The sequence below is a fragment of the Chiloscyllium plagiosum genome, chromosome 26, assembly GCF_004010195.1.
Source record: "Chiloscyllium plagiosum isolate BGI_BamShark_2017 chromosome 26, ASM401019v2, whole genome shotgun sequence".
Classification (NCBI taxonomy): domain Eukaryota; kingdom Metazoa; phylum Chordata; class Chondrichthyes; order Orectolobiformes; family Hemiscylliidae; genus Chiloscyllium; species Chiloscyllium plagiosum.
Genome location: NC_057735.1, coordinates 3,035,693 through 3,056,509, shown reverse-complemented (window position 1 = coordinate 3,056,509; position 20,817 = coordinate 3,035,693). Strand labels below are relative to the sequence as shown.

The following is a 20,817-nucleotide window of genomic DNA, read 5'->3' as shown; positions in this document are numbered from 1 at the left end:
TCAGCACTGACCCTCCGACAGTGCGGCACTCCCTCAGCACTGACCCTCCGACAGTGCGGCACTCCCTCAGCACTGACCCTCTGACAGTGTGGCACTCCCTCAGCACTGACCCTCCGATAGTGCGGCACTCCCTCAGCACTGACCCTCCGACAGTGCGGCACTCCATCAGCACTGACCCTCTGACTGTGTGGGTCTCCCTCAGCAATGATTACTGCATGTGAATCCCTTGACACAATATCAGTCTGCTCTGCCCCATTTCAGTGTCTCAGCTCAGACCCAGCACTGAATCTAAAGTCCAATCACTGTGTTTGCTGTTGCTAGTTTTAAAGGAATGTCAATTGCAGAAAAGCTGCAGATATTAGCGATCTGAGCTTGACTTTGAGTGAGTGATTGTGGGGAAACCTGTGGACCTCTCGGACATTCGGGTTTGGAATCGGGTGGGTTGTGCTGCCCCTGCACCATGGGCTGAGCCAGAGACTGAGTGAGTTGGCAGTTACCAGGCAGCTTTCCAGCACTGAGAATGAGTGTGTACTCGAAACACTTTGAGTGCTCAGAATTATTTCAAACTGATTCTGAATCCTGTGAGCATTGGATCGAAGTGAAATCAGAGTCGCTCTGCTCTCACTGGAAGGTTAGAGTGTGGGGACTGGTAACTAACTGGCTCACTGACACACTCCACTTCTTAAACAACACATGTCTGATTACTGGGGCATTGAAAACAGTGTTCTGACTTTTAAAAAAAACTTGAATAAGTACTTTGCAAAATATTTCATTCTGTTTTGTTCTGGAAGTGGTGTTTTTCAATGACCCACAGATTCTGGTCATTGTTGTGATTGGCAACTGGCCATTTTCTATGTTAAAGTTCCACAGTTCAAATTCCTCAACGCAGCTAGACTTACCGAAAAGTGGATACGTCACAGAATAAACTATTTGGCTCATTGAGGCTTGTTACAAGAGTTCAGTGTTACTCTGTGCACATCAACAGGACAACCTGTCAGGTAGGTAAAAACAATGACTGCAGATGCTGGAAACCAGATTCTGGATCAGAGTGATGCTGGAAGAGCACAGCAGTTCAGTCAGTATCCGAGGAGCAGAAAAATCGACGTTTCGGGCAAAAGCCCTTCATCAGGAATAAAGGCAGAGAGGAGAAAGTGAGGACTGCAGATGCTGGAGATCAGAGCTGAAAATGTGTTGCTGGAAAAGCACAGCAGGTCAGGCAGCATCCAAGGAGCAGGAGAATAAAGGCAGAGAGCCTGAAGCGTGGAGAGATAAGCTAGAGGAGGGTGGGGGGGGTTGGGGAGAAAGTAGCATGGAGTACAGTAAGTGAGTGGGGGAGGGGATGAAGGTGACAGTATGAGTATTCACAACTGTGCCAACTCAATGACTTGTTGACTGACTTAAAATTACTGCAAAGTAATTAAGCTTGGATCCTTCAGTCACTATGTAGCATGCCTGCACTCATGTATGCGTGTCTGTCTGAGTGTGTGTGTATGTTTATGTGTGAGGGTCTTTGTGTCTGTATCTGTGTATGTGTGTGTCTGCCTCTGAGTGTGAGTGTCTTTTGAACTTCTGTCTGTGTGTTTATGTGCATCTCTGTCTGTGTGGATGTGTATGTGTGGGTTTCTGTGTACGTATGATTGAAACTGTGTGTATGACTGTGTGTCTGTGTCTGTGTATCTGTGTGACTATATGAATATGTGACTCTGTGTGTGTGTGTGTATATGTATGTCTAGGCTAGATTCCCTACAGTATGAAAAAGGCCCTCTGAAGAGTAACCCACCCAGACCCATTCCCCTATCCTATATTTACCCCTGACTAATGCACCTAACATGTTGGGCAATTTAGCATGGCCAATCCACCTGACCTGCATGTCTTTGGATTGTGGGGGGAAATCAGAGCACCCAGAGGAAACTCATACAGATACAGGGAGAATGTGTAAACTCCACACAGACAGTCACCCGAGGCTGGAATCGAATCTGTGACCCTGGCGCTGTGAGGCAGCAGTGCTAACCACTGAGCCACCGTGCCGGCCCCACCATGTCAGTGTGACTGTGTGTGTGTGTCTGTATGTGTGTGAGTGTGAGTGTGTGTGTGTGCGCACGCGCGTAAGAGTCGATGAAGCAGACTCCATTAGCTTTCCCATCCTCCCACTTGCTTTATCCTGCCCATGTCTTCACCAACAACTGGACTGTCCTAGCATTCCTTATATTTGCTCCTGAATACCTCTTTCTGAATTCTGATATTCCACGAGTGTTAATAATCAAAGTACAATGATGCGTAAGTAAACTAGGAAATAAATAATAGTGGTACAATGCATACATTAAACTTCTGATTGATGTGTTGATAAGGAAGTGATTGTTTGATAATTACCTTGTGGTTCCTTTCGAAGGCACCTGAGGCGACTGATTGAGTGATATAGTACATTGGACATTAATGGGCTTGTTTTGAAATTGTGCCTCTTACTCTGTCACTGTGCAGAATCACTCAATCTTTCAAAGATCCTTTCAGATCCTTTCATGACTTTGAACCAAACTAGGTCACTGCATTATCACTGGCAGTTCGGCATCAGTCAGTGTCAGTAAACATGATCTGAGTGACACTGAATCCTAACCCTATTGTCAATCAGTTAAACCAGAAGCCACAAGTGCAAATAGAATGGTCCTACATAGGAGGAGGCCATTCAGCCCCTTCTGTCCGTACTGGGCAAGGTATGCTAAGTTGCAATTCTTTTACACCTTTCCTGAAACTCTTTACAACCTGTAAGTCTTTGTGAAGTGTTGACATTGTTGTCCTTTTGGAAGGATGGCAGACAATTCATACACAGCAAGATCCCACAAACAACAATATGGTAGAAATCAGATCATCTGTTTTTGTGATGTTGACTAGGAGACTAGGACAAACTCTCCTTCTCCTCTGTGAAACCCTGCCATGGGATCATTTATACCAATGTAAGAGGAAGGCGAGACAGAGCCTCAGTGTAATGTCTCATCCAAAGAAAATGGCACCTCTGACACTGCAGCACTCACTCAGTACTGCACTGCAGTGGTAACCTTAAGTGAAGCCAGAAAATATTAGACTCAGAGGTGAGGGTGCTTCTAATTAAGCCACAGCTCTCACACGTGCAGATGTACGCATATATAGAAACATCCCCCCCCTCCCCCCACATACACAGACATAGGCACGCATGTATACATACTCATCTGCACATGTACACATATACACATGCACAAACATGTAGACACATACACACGGGCACACACAAATGCACATGTACACACTCATACATTCACACCAACAACCACTCATCCTCTGACTGACTCACTCACTCACCATCTGCTTTCTCCACTTTGTTCAGGCCCTGACTGGTGTTATCTTCCCTTTCCCACAAACAATCTGATTCAACAGCATAAACTAGAGCCGGTCATCACACTGCCTCATGATCCTATCACATGCAGCCAACGTGGCCACACTGAGTGCACAGGTTACAGGGGCCTGGAACTTTTCACACAGTTGGGTTCCTGCCAAACACAGCCTGAGGTTAGAAGCTTTTTTTTAAGCCAAAAACAGAAGATCAGATGAGAAAAGGTCCTGAGAGGGCAGGTACTGAAACATTGGCCTGGTTGTGTGATTGAATCACAAGCTGTCTTTGGGGGAAAAAATACCTGATTTGCTGAGGACAGCAGGAGCTGAACTGTGACCTGTCACGCTGCAGACATGGGGGAGGGGCAGTGGGTAAGGGCAGGGGCACTCTGCATATGGACTAATTCAAGCTTCCCATTATACGCGGCCCTTCAAAAGTATAGGGAGTGGAGGAGGTGCTGCTTATAAAGGAAATTCAGGGGGTGAAGAGGGTCCAGGAAACACCTTTGACAGATGGGATTAGGGAAAACTCTGAGTTTTTATATAAATAAATTAAGAATAAGAGGATTGCCAGGGAAAGACTGGGGCCTGTAGAAACCAAAGGAGCAATCTGTACGTGGAACCAGGGAAAGTGGGTGCCGCCTTAAATGAATATTTCCATTCTATTTTCAAGGACCTGAAGTGATGTATCCCAGGCTGCTATGGGGGAGGAGGTTGGGCTAGGGAGGAGATTGCTGGGGCCTCCCTGGCCACAGGTGAAGTGCCAGATGACTGGAGGTTCCTTTTTTCCTCCGAAACAGAGAACGTGCATTTATACAGTCTCCAGGTCTCCCTAACCTGATTTACACCCAATAAGGTGGTTTGACGAGTCGTCACTGTTGTAATCACAAACAGAACACTGCCCCTCAGGAAAGACTGCAAACATTTGGGGAGGGGGCAGGAGGATGTTTACCAGGACATTACCAAGCCTGTCAGTGCGGGGAGAAAAGATGTGACTGGTCTCTGTGTTTCAATAAGGGGTCATGTCAGCAAGAGGCGATACCCCTGTAGTGTGGGACTTGAACCCCCAACCTTTGGAATCACTGATGTGAGCAGTACACACTGAATCAGAGTTGCCAGCTCTTGCAAAGCAGCAGTCACTATCTTTAACAGAGCTGTCCCAGGTGATGACTTGCCAACACACTACTGTTCAACTGGTTGGTGCTAAAAAAGGCACCGAATGCTGCTGATCAAAGATTTTAGTCGAGCCAAAATACCATCTTACACAAGACTCCAAGGAACTGTTTTGTTGCTATTTACAGATTCCCACAATGCAGCTGGGATATCAAAATGGAAAAATATGAGAATCTGCAATGTTTGAGCATTGACAATGGAATTCTAATGCCAGAAAAAGGGATATTTGCTGGGACTGGTTAAATGTTTGATGGGGACAGTGTAGAGGGAGCTGTACTCTGTATCTAACCCCATGCTGTCCCTGTCCTGGGAGTGTTTGATGGGGACAGTGTAGAGGGAGCTGTACCCTGTATCTAGCCCCGTGCTGTCCCCGTCCTGGGAGTATTTGATGGGGAGGGAGACAGTGTAGAGGGAGCTTTACTCTGTATCTAACCCCATGCAGTCCCTGTCCTAGGAGTGTTTGATGGGGACATGTAGAGGGAGCTTTACTCTGCATCAGGAAGGAGCTTTCCTCATGATGAATTGACCACTGCACTGAATAGACAATAGGCTGTATATTATAGGAGGAGGTGGGGGGTGGAATTTGGCAGTCAATTTGTACAGCAGTTCCAACAGCTGCAATGTGCTAGTTTCCATATAGTTGATGATTTTGGCTGAGACAGAAATTTGGGTAAGCTAGCACCATGACATCTCTCACATTCACTCCACAGGGCAGAAGGAACTTCATCAGAGGGGTCACAGTGAAATGCTCTTATCATGGAGTCATAAAGCACAGAAAATGGCCCTTCTGCCCCTTGAGCCTAAAACAACCCGCTGACTTTCCAATCTCATTTCCCAGCCCTAGGCCCAAAGCTGTGTCTGCCTGGGCAGCACAAGTGAACATCTAAATCCTTCTTCAATGTGATTTGGGTTTCCGCCTCTCCTACCCTTTACAGGCAGCGGGTTCCAGCCCTCCAAACCTCTGCCTCTTTACCTTGAACCTGTCTCCCCCCGCCTACCCCTGGTCAATGATCCCTCCATCAAAGGGAAGAGTTTCTTCCTGTATCCCCTATCTATGCCCCTTGTAATTTTATCCATTTCAAACCTGTCCCCTCTTAATCTGCTCTGCTGTAAGGAAAGCAAACCCAGTCTGTCCAATCTCTCTTCCTTTCTCTCTCCAGCCCAGGCAACATCCTGGGAAATTTCCTTTGCCCCCTCTCCAGTGCAGTCACGTGCCTTGAATAATGTGCATTCCGGAACTACGCACAATCCTCTCGCTGTGGCTGCACTCTGGGTTTATATAGCACCATCATCACCTTGAGTGCTTCACTGGGTGTGTCAGTTTGTTTATGCTCAACTTTCTCAAGTGGAATTTTGAAGGCTGAATGTTCTCACTGTGAGCTCAGGATGTGACACTGAATTCCTGGAACCCAGGCTGACAACGCGCTGCAGCATCTGAGATCCGACTGCTGTCTCTTGGCTAAAGCCCGAATAGAAGGAATGTGAGATGGCAAAGTGAATCAGAGCTGTGTGAGCAGGCCCCTTGGTTTCATGTTTATTTGGCAGACTGTGTCTCTGGGGACGTTGGTTAACTGCAGGTTTCAGCAGAGACTGTGTGTATGGAACAAAGAATGAGAATCATGCCCCTGGCATCTGTCAACCGCAGAAACATAGTAGAGGAAGTGACTTGTGTTCACCAGAGACTATGAGCATCTGGAATGGGCTGAACTACACTGGGGGCTGGTGAACCCAGCTTGGGGGAGGGCAGTTCAGCACCGACACTGGGAGGGCTCTAACCTCAATGTGTGTGTATTAAATGTCAGGGAAAAATGAAGACTCAGCCCAACCATTCAGGCTTAGCCTCTCCACTTCCAACCTCACTATCCTGATGGGGTTGGAGTGAGAACTCGTCAGAGAGTAACAGCATCAAAAAGTGCATTGCTGGAAAAGCACGGCTGGTCAGGCAGCATCTGAGGAGCAGGAGAAACGGCGTTTCAGGCATAGGCCCTTCAACAGGAATGTCCTGATGAAGGTCAGGCTGTGCTTTTTCAGCACCACACGTTTTGACTCTGATCTCCAGCATCTGCAGTCCTCACTTTCTCCATAGAGTAACGGCGCCGTAGAGTCAGAGAGGTGAACAGGACAGAAAGAGGCCCTTCAGCTCATAGAGTCTGTGCTGGTCAAAAACAAGCTCCATTCTAATCCCACTTTCTAACGTTTCGGAGGGTCGGTGTGGACTTGTTGGGCTGAAGGGCCTGTTTCCACACTGTAAGTTGTCTAACCTAATATAATCTAAACACTTGGGCCATAACCTTGTCTGCCTTGGACAAAGTTAAAAATCCCACAACACCAGGTGATCTTTAGCTTTGTCCACCCCAGTCCAACACCGACTCCTCCACATCGTGTCTGCCTTGTCAGTGCAAGATGTATTAAAGTACTTCTTCAATGTTATGAGGGTTTCTGCCTTTACCACTCTCTCAGGAAGTGAGTTCCAGATCCCCGCCACCGTCTGGGTGAAAAAGGTTGTTCTCACATCGCTCCTAAACCTCCTGCCCCTTACCATAACCCCCCGCGGCGCTGGATATTGAGCCCTCCTTCAGCGGGAGAAGTTCCTTCTTCTTGACCCTATCTATGTCCTCAGTTAGGGAGGGCTCAGGGAGACATATACATCCAGCTAACTTCAGGGAGAGACTTGGGGCATGCTCTGCTGAGAGAGCACAAAGTTTCTTCACCCTGGTTAGAGCCCACATGGAGACTGAGAGCAGATCTGGGCACCACACCTTACCAAGGAGAGACTGGCCTTGGAGGGAGGACAATGTAGGCATAAAAGAATGACACCTGTACTTCAGGAGGAGAGATTATACGAATGAGGCCTGTTTTCTAGCATTTAGAAAGTTAAGAGGTGATCTAATCAAAATCTTTGACTTATTAACAGGAAAAACAGGGTTGACCAATTATTCCCACTGGTTGGTGTTTCTAGAACTAGGGGCATAGTCTGAGAATTAGGGCCAGACTGTTCAGGAGGGATGTCGGGAGGCACTTTTACACACCAAGGGTAGGAGAGGTTTGGAACTCTCTTCCACAAATGGCAGTGGAAGCTGCATCCGTTGTTAATTTTAAATCTGATTTGGATTATTTTTATTAAGCAGTGGTACTAAGGGGTATGAGCCAAAGGCAGGTATGTGGAATTAGGCCGTGATCTCATTGGATGGTAGAACAGACTCAAAGGGCTGAATGGCCTACTCCTGTTGCTGTGTTCCTCAGGTGACCATGTTAACTAATCTCCTGTACCCTGCAGGTCCCGTCAGCAGTATCCTGGTGAACAGGTATGGCAGCCGGCCTGTGGTGCTACTGGGTGGACTGCTGGCTAGCTCAGGAATGATCATTGCCTCATTCTGCAGGAGCATCGTGGAGCTTTATTTCTGTATAGGAGTCATCGGGGGTAAGTCTTCAGTCGATCTTTGATGCGTGATTCTTCACAATGTTTAATTGTGTGGGGATGATTGCAACAATTAATGTATCAATGGTGTCTCTCGGTGGGATACTATAGTTTGTTACTAAGATTCTGAGTAATACTTAGCCATGTGGTTACTCATTTTAATCCTGTAAAGCATCCTATCCAAAGTCACTGATGATAAAGGGGGGTGCTGGTGGGGAAGTGGTCAACTTGTAACCCAGCTTCCAGGCAAATGTATTGGAGGTATTGGTTCAAATCCCACTAGGAAGATAGAATCAGTGATGATGAAGTGGCTGTCACTTGTTAAAGGAGAAAGTGAGGTCTGCAGATGCTGGAGATCAGAGCTGAAAATGTGTTGCTGGAAAAGCGCAGCAGGTCAGGCAGCATCCAGGGAACAGGAGAATCGATGTTTCGGGCATGAGCCCTTCTTCAGGAATGAGGAAGGTGTGCCAAACGGGCTAAGATAAAAGGTAGGGAGGAGGGACTTGGGGGAGGGGCATTGGAAATGCGATAGGTGGAAGGAGGTCAAGGTGAGTGATGGAAACAGACCCTTCGGTCCAACCAGTCCAGGCCGACCAGATATCCCAATCTAGTCCCATTTGTCAGCACTTGGTCCATATCCCGCTAAACCCTTCCTATACATATACCCATCCAGATGCCTTTTAAATGTTGTAACCATACCAGCCTCCACCACTTCCTCTGGCAGCTCATTCCACCCTTTGCCTGACATCGTTGCCCCTTAGGTCTTTCCCCTCTCACCTTAAAACTATGCCCTCTGGTTTTGGACTCCCCTATGTTGGGAAAAAGACCTTGGCTATTCACCCTATTGAATTTTCTCATGATTTTATAAACTTCTATAAGGTTCCCCCCCCCCCCCCAGTCTAGTTTTGGAGCTCTGTATTGTGGGTAAAGGCCTTATTTGTTTACCCTATCCAGGCCCCTCATGATTTATAAGCCTCTATAACATCACCCCTCACCCTCCGATGCACCAGGGAAAATTACTATAGCCTATTCAGTTCTCCTCAGAGCTCAAATCCTCCAACCCTGGCAACATCCTTATAAATCTTGTCTGAACCCTTTCAAGTTTAACAACATCCTTGGAGACCAGACTTGAATGCAAAATTCCAAAAGTGGCCGAACCAATGCCCTGTACGGCCGCAACAAGATCTTCTAACTTCCATCCTCAGTGCAAGCATTCCAAACGCTTTCTTCACTACCTTAACTACCTGAGACTCCACTTTCAAGGAGCTATGAACCTGCACTCCAAGGTCTCTTTGTTCAGCAACGTTCTCTTCTTCAATCTCTCCTCTTAACTAAATTTTCTCATCCTTGGAACCAATCTCAAAAATCATGTCTGCACTCTCTCTCTCCAAGTGATCACATCCTTGCTATAGTGTGGTGCCCACAAGTGTACACAATACTCCAGCTGAGGTCTTATATCCAGGGTTGTCACAAAGATCGAAGCAGCGTTATTGTAACATTAAATATTTACTGAGTTTTGCTTTAGGGACGTGCTTGTTTTATTCATCTCATTCACTGCTCCTTTTCTTCCTATAACTTTTGGCGTTGTTATATCACCACCATTATTAACTGATCTAACTGAGTTACTGAGGGATTTCTCCACAATGCAACCTCTATGTGCAGAACTGAACTTTCTTCAGTCATTTCCAAACCATTAGTGAGTTCTGTGCAGCATGTCTCAGGGCTCTTTGAGCACTGACAGAACGTTATAAGTTATTGATCCAGTCTTAGCCGCAGTATCAGCACCACTGTCCTGATTATGTAGAGAGCTAACACCTGATGTACATCAGAAATAGGAAAGGATTTGTATTTATGTAGTGCCATCCTCAGTGTTGGAGGTTCCAAAATGACCACATTTTTAGAAATGTGGTCACAGGTGTAAAAAAAACAATGGCAGCCAGTAAAATTCCACAAACACCGATGGGATCATGATCAGAGAATCTCCTTTTAATGATGTTGCTTAAGGATTAAATGTTGGCCAAGACATCAGTAAAACTCAGCTGTGTATCAGGGTTCCGTAACTCAGAGATCTGGCTACTGCTTGCATTTTGCTGGCACCTTTGAATAATGAAACCCCAGAAGGCAGAATTTGAGCCACGTTGGAATTAGGTGGCCAAACTCTTTGTAGCAGCGGGAGGATTGACTTAAAGGTGAGAGAGAGAGACACACAGAGAGTGAGAGCTGCTCACAGAATGACAGATGACGAGACAAAGATAGGGAGACCGAAAGGAAGAGAGGCAGAGACAGAGAGTGAGAGGAAGAGAGACAGAGAGTGAGAGGAAGAGAGACAGAGAGTGAGAGGAAGAGAGACAGAGAGCAAGAGAGAGCTATAAAGAGAGACAAAGTGAGAAAGAGACAGGAACAGAGTGATGTAAGGTGTGTGATTTGCCTATATTTTAAAAATAGTGAGTTTAGAATTTGATTTGAGCTAGTGGTATGTGAGTTTTGGTGAAGAGATTTTTTTGATTAACTTGTACATCTTTCTCTTGCCTTGGTGATTTTATTTTAGAAAGGGAAGTCTTGGAGAGATAACTCTTGGAGGCTAAGAGGAATTAATGACGTTGGGAGAGTTTACATGAGCAAATAATGTGACCAGCTGTGCATTTGGCGTTCAGTTTAAAAGGGCAGAGATTGACTTTTTTTGTTGTTTTGGTCAGGGGAAACAGCCAGAGCTTGACAAAGCTTTTGGGTTTCAGGGTAGGTAAGTTCACAGAAGTCTTGGTTGAAGTGCGATTGTAAAATAGTTGCTCCAGAGAAAGGGAGGTAGCTTAGATTAGAACATAGAACAATACAGCATAGGAATGGGCCCGTTGTCCCACGATATTGTGCTGAACATTGCATCAAATGAAATTAATCCCTTCTACCTGTCCTTGGTCCATATCCCTCCATTCCTTGCATATTCATGTGCTTATCTAAAAGTCCTTTAAATGCCCCTTTTGTATCTGCCTCCTCCACCATCACTGGCAGTATGTTCCAGACTCCTACCACTCTCTGTGCTCCTCACATCTCCTTTGACCTTTCCCCCTCTCACCTTAAATGCAAGCTGCCCAGTATTAGACATTTCAACTCTGGGAAAAAGATTCTGACCACCAACCCTATCTATACATCTCATGATTTTACAGACTTCCATCAAGTCTCCCCTCAGCCTCCACTGCTCCAGAGAAAACAACTCAAGTTTTTCTCGTCTCTCAGTATAGCTCATACCCTCAGTTAAGAAATTGGTTACCTTTGTATAAGGAGTTTAGTTTAAAAGTTCCAGAGCAAAAGTATTTGGTTAAAACCTTGAAGGGGTTAAATGAAGTTGAGAAAGTCGAAGCTCAGTTTTATAATGACTCAAGAAAGTGGTGATCAAATTCTGAGAAAGAAATTGAAGCAACTGTGAAACTAAATCCTAACTGTGATAAAAAAAAAGGGAATTTTATCTCTGGTGTGAGAACTGTAGAGGAGTACGTTTTGGCTTAAGGGGGGTGTATTTTACTGTGAGCTTTCAAATATTTAAATTTGTGATTTATGTGAAAAGGCTGGTTTATTCTATGGTATCTGCATTTCTTTTGCAGAATAATATTCTGTTTGATTGATAAAACTGCATTTGTTTTTGTTTCTGTGAGAGACCACCATGTTAAAACCAAAAAAAAATAATCTATCAAACCAATTTCAGTCTAGGATTTGGCTTCTTCTGTAATAGAATCGGCCTGAATCCTAACAACAGGGATAGAGGGAGAAGGAGAGATGAAGTGAGTGATAGAGTTCAATTGAGAGACAGAGAGCCTGAGAAGAGAAATAGATAGAGAAACAGTGACAGAGAGAGAGGGAGAGAAAGGTTGAGGGCAGAGACAGCTGATAACATGACCGCCAAAGTGAAGTGATTAGCACTGAGAATGAGCATGAGGAGTGGACACTAAATGGAGAGAAATCAAAGTGTTAAAGAGCTAGTGGAGATGATAGAGTTGGGCTGAGATTGGGCCATGGAGGAATTTGAAAACATCAGTTTCATGTAATTAGGATGAACACACATCCCCTTAAAACATTAACTTGATTTTGCTTTATTTGGAATAACAGCAACTGATTGTTTTTTCTAAAACATTTCTATCTAGGGCTGGGACTCGCCTTCAATCTGCAGCCAGCCCTGACCATGATCGGGAAGTATTTCTACAAGAAGCGTCCATTGGCCAATGGGCTAGCAATGGCGGGAAGTCCAGTTATTCTCAGCACATTAGCCCCTCTTAACCAGTACCTCTTTGACAATTACTCATGGAGGGGGGGCTTCCTGATCCTGGGGGGCATCTTACTCAACTGCTGTGTGGCTGGAGCCCTCATGCGTCCCATAGGCCATCAGTGGAGCAGTGAATCCAAACAGCCAATGGATGATCAGGGAGAGGCTGACGTGAACTCTGACCTCAAGACTGGCAAACCCAAAGCAAAGCTCAGCATTTTCCAAACCATCAGCAAGTACTTGGACTTGTCACTCTTCAAACACAGAGGTTTCCTGATCTACCTGTTTGGCAATGTCATCATGTTCTTTGGCCTGTTCGCACCCCTGGTCTACTTGTCCACTTATGCCAAGCATATGGAAATCGATGAGTACAAAGCAGCCTTCCTCCTGTCCATCCTGGCCTTTGTGGACATGTTTGCTCGGCCATCCATGGGGCTTCTGGCCAACACCAAGTGGGTGAGGCCCAAGATCCAGTACTTTTTCTCCTTCTCCGTCCTCTACAATGGCATCTGCCACATCATGATGCCGTTGGCAACTAATTATACCGGCCTGGTCATCTACACCATCTTCTTTGGGTTTGCCTTTGGCATGTTGAGCTCCGTCCTATTTGAAACCTTGATGGATATGGTCGGTGCACAGAGGTTCTCCAGCGCAGTGGGACTGGTCACCATAGTGGAGTGTTGTCCTGTATTGCTGGGACCTCCGCTGTTGGGTAAGCACGGCTGTGTGTGCCATTGTGTTGGGATGTAGAGTCATAGAACACAGAAGGATGCCATTCAGCCCATTGTGCCTCTGAAGGAGCAATGAACAAAGGCTCCAGTTACAAGCAGAGGAGCAGGAACAGGCCATTCAGCCCATTGAGTCTGCTACCCTATTCATTCTGATCATAGTCAATCTGATAATCTGCAAATTCACTTTCCTGCCTCCTTCCCATATCCCACGATTCCCCTTACTGATTAAAAATCTATCTTAGCCTTTAACATACTTAACGGCCCAGCCTCGGCAGCTCTCTGTGGTAAAGAATTTCACAGATTCACTATCCTCTGAGAGAAGGAATTCTCCCACATCTGTAAAGAAAGAGGCCCTTATTCTGAGACTACACCCTCTGGTCCTAGACTCTGCCACAGGATAAGCAGACTTTCCTACCAAGGCCTCTAAATGTTTTAATAATGTTACCCCTAAACTCCATTGGGTACAGGTCCAACCTCTGCTCATAGAACAGTCCCTCCATACCCAGGATCAGCCAAATGGACCTTCGCTTTACTGTCCCACATCAGGGTGTATCTTTGCCGAGACTGGGGCCAAAACTGTTCACAGTATTGGAGGTGTGGGCTGACTCGTACCTTGTATTGTTTTAGCAAGATTTCCTTACTTTTACACTCCAGTCCCTTTGAACATTCCATTTGTTTTCCCTATTACCTGCTGAAATATTAGGCTGGCTTTTTTTGATTCATGCATAAGGGATCCTGATTGCTCTATGCTGTAGCGTTCTGCAGTCTTTCTCCATTTAACTAATATTCAACCCCTCTATCTGCCAAAGTCCATAGCATCACAATTTCCCACGTTATATCTCGTCTGCCATTTTTTTTGCCCATTTGCAGATCCTGTCTGTATCCCTCTGTAGACTCTTTGTGTCCATCTAACCATGTGCCTTTCCTCCTATTTTTGTGTCATCCACAAACTTGGCGACAGTACATTCACTTTTCTCATCTGAGTCATTATTAAATATTGTAAATAATTGTGCCCCACACTGATCCCTGTGGCAATTCAATAGCTACAGATTGTCATCCTGAAGATGTCCCCCTGTCCATGTCCTGCTCTTTCCCTGTAGTTAGTAACAGAGTCATGCAGCATGGAAACATCCCACAGTCCAAACACTCCATGCCGATCATAATCCCAAACTAAACTAGTCCCTCCTGCCTGCACCTGCCCAATCCCTCCAAACCTTTCCTATTCATGGATTTATCCAAATATCTTTTAATCACTGTAATTGTACCTTCATCCACCACTTCCCCTGGAAATTCATTCCACACATGAACCACCCTCTGTGTAAAAGATTTGCCCCTCACTTTAAAAAATGTGCCCCTTAGTCTTGAAATCCCCCATCCTAGGGAAAAGGCAATCACCATTAACTCTATCTATATCTCTCATTGTGTTATAAACTTCTATAAGGTCGCCTCTCAACCTCCTACGCTCCAATGAAAAGAGTCGCAGTCCTTGTTTATAACTCAAAACCTTCCATACCTGGCAACATCTCTTCTGAACCCTCCTCAGCTCAGTAATATCCTTCCTGTAGGAGGGTGATCAGAACTGGGCACAGTATTCCAGAAGAGGCCTCATCAATGTCCTGTACACCTCAACATGACGTCCCCACATAGAAATTCAAAGGACTGAGCAATGAAGGCAAGCATACCAAACACCTTTTTAACCCCCCCCCCCCCGTCTATATGTGATGCAAATTTCAAAGAATTATGTACCTGCACCCCGAGGTCCCTCTGTTCTACAACAGGACCCAAGCTTACGTTTGTAAATTCCTGATGGATCTGCTGTCCAGCATTTCCAACAAAATGTTTCCTTATTTCTCTCTTGGATTTATTACCAAACAAATTTGGTTATTGATCTTCCTGCCATTGGAAACAGTGTATGTAGTTTCCATGTTTACTCAATCAAAACCTTCATCATTTTGAACAGCCCCCTTATTAACCCCCCCCACCTCATTGTGCCTTTGCTGAAGGTATGACAGCCCTCACTCCTCCACCTAATTACAGATTCTTTCTAAAATGACAAAAGGAAGTAACCCTTTAGTGACTGAAACAGAAAGAGAGAACTGGAACCCTTTGTGCGGTCAATTTGCAATTGGGTTCAAGCGTCACCATAGAGTCATTGTGGCATAGAAGGAGGTCATTCAGCCCATCAAGACTGTGCTCGTTCTCTGTAGAGCAATCTCGTCAGTTCCATTCCCCCTGCTGTATCCCTGTCACTGCAAGTTCCTTGCCCCTATGGGGGCAGGGACCCAGGTTTTAATCCCACCACGGCAGATGGTGGAATTTGAATTCAGTACAAACCTGGAATTAAGAGTCTAACGATGTCCCTGAATCCATTGTCGATTGTCTGGGTCACTAATGTCCTTTAGGGAAGGAAACTGCCATCCTTACCTGGCCTGGCCTACATGTGACTCCAGACCCACAGCAATTGGGTTGACTCTTAACTCTTAGGGATGGACAATAAACGCTGGCCGAGCCCGCGATGACCTCAACATGTGAAGGAATAACAAAAGCTAATCCATTGTCTCTAGAGCTACCCCACTCCGAGGCACCATGTTCCAGGTTATGACTTCCCACTGTGTAAGTCAAAGGTCTTCCTCAACCACCCTACCCCCCCCCCCCCCCCCCCACCAATACACCTGTTACCGTGTCATTACACCTGGGGCAGCCTGGGGACATGGCTGGGAAGATGGAGTGACTCAACAGTGGGAAAGGGGAGAGATTTGCGGGGGAGGGGAGATTGGACCCAAACCTCTTCCCCTTTGATGTAGTGTTGAATTGTAGGAAAGTTGCATGATGATTGCAGATATGTCTTTTTGTTGCAGGTTTGCTGAAGGACGCGTACAATGATTTCCGCTATGTGTATTTTGCGTGCGGAGCGGTGTTGATCTTTGCGAGTATCTTCCTGTTCATTGGCAATGCAATCAATTATCATCTCCTGAGGAAGGAGAAGCAAGAAGAAGGAGACAAATCAAAACATGAGGCAACAATCGATTTGAACGAAACCAAACATGATAATTCATCCACCGGGCAAAAATACCATGGGGCTGAGGAGCAGGACGTGGATGTTTAAGGCTGGGAGGGGCAATGGTTTGGTTCATTTTACGATTCTGACCGGTCTTCCATTTCACTCTATCACACAGATATATCTGGGGAGGTGCAGTGAGAGATCGATGGAGTGTTAATTCTGGGGAATATCTGTCATGGGGCCATAATCAGTGTAGTCTTTGCCCCTCCCTCCAACTAACAACCTCCACTCAACCCTCATGTGCCTCCAATCCGATTGAGTGCAACCTCCATTCACCTGGAGTTGCCAATGGATCTCCATTGACCATTCGGAGCAGTCAAAAGAAAATATTTCACAGGGGCATTGAATAATTCTACATTTTTATTCTATACTTTTAACATTTTGGTTTTTATGAGTGCTTAAAAATATTGGAGATGAATGGATATATTTGAGTGCGCTGGACACAGTTGATCACGAGCATGATTAATCTGAATTGGCAACCCTAATTCATCACCATTTTGAGTGGGATGAGAGTAAGCTGGGAGTTCCTCTCATTGTAGGAGGCCTCACTGGGAGGACTTGAAAGATTCTGGTTAATCCAATGGTCCCATATCCTTGTGATATTTTAGGTAGCACAATGAGGAGACAATTCTTCACTCAAAGGGTCGTGAGGCTTTGTAGTTCTGTACCGCTGAGGGTTGTGGTTCCCCAGGTTTGATGAGACTGGGATGTTAAAGAGGTCACCTCCATGGAGAAGGGAAACGACTGTTACAACAGACAGGCAGATCTGCTTAGTGATTAGAATTCAATCCAATCATGGGAATTGTTTCTAATTAATTGAGATCCTTGCTCTTATCAACTAGAACAAAAAAAGAACTCGCTGGAGAAACTCAGAGGTCTGTCAGCATCTGTGGAGAGAAAACAGTTAACATTTCAAGTCCAGTGAATTTTCTTCAAAACCAGTATTTCAGACATGACAATCAATGTTGATTTGTTTTTTTGTTCTCCAAGTTCTGGGATTCAAAATGTTAACTCGGTTTCTCTTCCCACAGATGCTGCTGGACCTGCTGAGTTTCTCCAGCAGAGTCTGTTTTTGTCTAAGCTTGCCAGCGATTCTCTGTTTTATTTTAGTCCTTATCACCTAGGGTTAGGTTGAGTGTCACCGACTCAGTGAAAGATGTGAATGAATTAATTGGGTTTCTTGAGTAGGATTTTCTTGATGCTCTCCTACAGGTTATTGATTTCTGGAGTTCACTCTTTGTTGTAGCGGGACTTGTACTTAAAACCTTACAATTTGAGGGCATCGCTAGAACCATCAGGTGATGTGCAATTTACAGCATGGAAACAGGCCATTCAGCCCAACTGGTCTGTGCTGATGTTTCTACTGCACATGATCCTTCTCCCTCCCTTCATCTCACCTGACCAACATTTCTGCCTACATCGTTCTCCCTCACATGTTTAACCAGCTTCCCATCACTTGCGTTTCTACTCCTTGTCCCCTACATTTTCCCCATTCTCTTCAGTAAAGATGTTTCTCCTGCATTTCTCGTTGGACTTATTAGTGGTTATTCAATTCATAGCTCCTGGTTTTGATCTCCTTTACAAATGGAACTATCTTCGATAACTTTTCTCTTATTGGGTCTTCTACAGATGGAAAGAGATATCTTTAACAAGATAAAGTGCCATCCATGTTCAGCCCTCCCTAAGGGGCAGGACAGTGGCTCAGTGGTTAGTACTGCTGCCTCACAGCACCAGGAATCTGAGTTCAATTCCTGCCTCAGGCGAGTGTCTGTGTGGATTTTGCACATTCTCCCCGTGTCTGTGTAGGTTTCCTCTGGGTGCTCTGGTTTCCTCCCACAATCCAAAGATGTGCAGGTTAGGTGGGGTGACCATGCTAAATTGCCTTGTAGTGATCTGGGGTGTGTAGGCTAGGTGGGTTAGCCTGATAAATTCAGGTTTAGAAATATGGGGCAGTAGGTCTGGGTGGATTGCTGTTCAGAGGGTCAGTGTGGACTTGATGGGATGAATGGCCTGCTTCCATGCATTAGGGATTCTATGATTCATGATTAGAACATCGAGTTTTGACATCACCTTTTTTGTACCTTCTCCAGTACCCCATACCCCTTCTGTAATATGGAGATCAGAAATGTCCACAGTTCAAGTGTGACCTGACTGAGCTTTTGTACAAGTTTAATGTAACTTCCCTGCTCTTATATCAGAGCATAAGCCCAATACCGTCCCTCCAGAAATGAACCCACTGCTTGATTTTTTATATTTTATTGCCTCATTATTGTATTCACTGGGCTGTTTAAAAATCTAGCTTTGGTCACAATCAATAATTGAGTAAAAGTGACTGTGAATCAGTCAGATTGTCATAAATAAGATTCCTTTAGGGAAGGATATCTGCCATCCTTACCAGGTCTGAGCCTGTACAGGACTCCAATCTTCCACATGGTTAACCCTTAGCAGCCTCTGAGATAAACCAACAATGACAATCAATCCTATCTAAGGAAGGTTCATTAACATCTCATTAGGGCAACAACCAGTGGATAAGACATGTCATTGATGCACATTACAAGAGTAAAGCTGTGCACCCAGGGCTGAAGGACACACTGGTCAGCGCAGGTTAAGGGAAACATCTCCGGTTTATCTTTCATGGCACGACAGAATGTTACAAGGAGGTTGGAGCACACACTTCCCTTTCCATCATTCCACTTCCCATTTGTGGGATACAAGAAGCCTCATGAGATTAGGAGCTAGTTGTCTTATCCAACTCCTACTAAAACGATGGGTAACCTGCCTCACCTACTCAGGAGCTATCTGGAGCTTGCACATTATCTGGGATCTCCCCTTCCCACACTCTGTCTGGGAAGGTGATGTGTGATTTGATGATAAACAGGACTCCTGTTTTCTTTTCAAGTATGGAAGCATGAATAAGGATATTGTTGCAGCCAGTATTTACCACCCTGTCCCCAAGGAGCTGTCAGTATTTCATAGAATCCATTTAGAAAGCCATTCGGCCCATCCTGCTTGTAATGGCATTTACTCTCATTTCCAGAGTATAGCCCAGTCTGTCCATCAATACAAGGTGGTGCTGAGGGTGCTCCAAGCTGCCAGATGATTGGATACTCTACAGGGCTCTATACATTTATGAGGGATGTACATTTACTACCTCTTTCTCGGAATCCAAACCATTCCTTTGAGGATGTGGATTTAATGGTAAACAAGTCATTTTGACAATCCATTGTACTATCTGTCCGATATTTCAGTATGACAATCAATGTAGATTTATTTTTTGTTCTCACCTTTATAAAGCAGAAATTGAAATATAAAAATGATGAAAGTGATGTTGAATTTGTGTGAGGTATTGGTGATGTCATAATGTCAATACAGTGTATAATTCCAGATAGTTCATAATGGGAAGACTAGTTGGAAACCCTGTCTATCTGTTGGAAATGGGCAGTGGTGAGGCCACATTCAGGCTGGTTTGTGCTGGTTTCGCTCCTTTACCCAAGGAACTACAAACCTACACCAGAAAGAGTTTAACAAAGACCCATCGGCCTGACCTTCACCTGATAGAATTCTGAGGAAGGCTCACTGGACCCAAAACGTTAACTCTGATTTCTCTGCACATATACTGCCAGACCTGCTGAGCTTTTCCAGCAATTTCTGTTTTTGTTCCTTTGCATGATAGGATTGTCCAATAGTGAGAGATAGAGTGAACCCTTGGAGCTTAGAAAAAGGGGATCTCGCCTCGTTTTTATTCATTTCCAGGATTTGGGCCTTGACTGCTACATCAGCATTTATTGCCTGTTCCTTGTTGCCCCTTGGAAAGGTGAGGGTGAGCTGCCTCTGGATCTGCAGCAGTCCATGTGCTGTAGGTAGATCCACAATTAGGGAGGGAATTCCAGGATTCTGACCCAGTGACAGGGAAGGAATGGCCGATATATTTCCAAGTCAGGATGGTGAGTGGCTTGGAGGGGAAGTTGCAGGGGTGGCGTTCCCATGTATCTGCTGCCCTTGTCCTTCTAGATGGAAGTGGTCTTGGGTTTGGAAGATAATATGTGGAATTATCAAGAAATTTCACAGAGATTATATCAAGAAACAGTTTCTCCTTGTTTGAGAAACATAGCAGAATAAGGGTCAGCTGCTTAGGAAATGAGGGAAAAGTTCTTGATTTAAAAGGCTGGAACTCTCTATTCCAGAGGGTTATGGAAACTCAGCCGTTGAGTATGTTGCAGAGTTCAATAGATTTTTTGATGCAGGTGAGAATTAAGGATTACTGAGAGAATTACAGGATACAAAATGGAAATTTGGAATAGGAGTAGGCCATTCGGCCGCTTGAACCTACTCTGTCATTCAACAAGGTCATGGTTGACCTGATTGTGACCTCAACTCCACTCCTTTGTACAGCTTCGAGACCCCTTGACTCCTTTGTCAGTCAAGAACTCAGCCTTAAAAATATTCAGCTGTCCAGCTCCCACCACCGTCTGGGGAAGAGAATTCCAAACACTGAGAAAAAGATACTCCTCATCTCCTTTTTGAATGGGAGCTTTCTTATTTTGAAACTGTCTCCAGAACAAACAAAGACCAGGCTCAGAGAGGAAAACTGGGATTAAAGAGGAAAACCAGAATCAGACAGGGGAATCTAATCTAATCTAAAACTGGTGGAATAGGGAGATATATCACACAGAGGTGAGATTGAGGTATTTTACCTGTCATTATCTTGTTGAATGATGGAACCTGTGTGTTAATGCACCCAGCAACCCGTTTGTACCTTACACCGACCCCCCCCTCCCTCCATGGGTTCCCGGCTCACCCCCCCCCACCTCCCTCCCATGTA

The 20,817-nt window shown here is 45.2% G+C and overlaps 1 protein-coding gene across 3 annotated transcripts in view; it reads left to right on the top strand.

Annotated features, from left to right (window-relative positions):
* The window catches only part of LOC122563030 (monocarboxylate transporter 1-like), a 69,183-nt gene extending 49,862 nt beyond the window's left edge, over positions 1-19,321 (top strand). For all 3 annotated transcript variants that reach the window (XM_043716351.1, XM_043716350.1, XM_043716352.1), the window contains exons 3-5: positions 7,811-7,954; positions 12,085-12,915; positions 15,793-19,321. In XM_043716351.1, the coding sequence (XP_043572286.1) occupies positions 7,811-7,954; positions 12,085-12,915; positions 15,793-16,040 (1,223 nt within the window). In that variant the 3' untranslated portion in view covers positions 16,041-19,321. The remainder of the gene's footprint in view (positions 1-7,810; positions 7,955-12,084; positions 12,916-15,792) is intronic.
* The last annotated feature ends 1,496 nt before the right edge of the window (positions 19,322-20,817 follow it).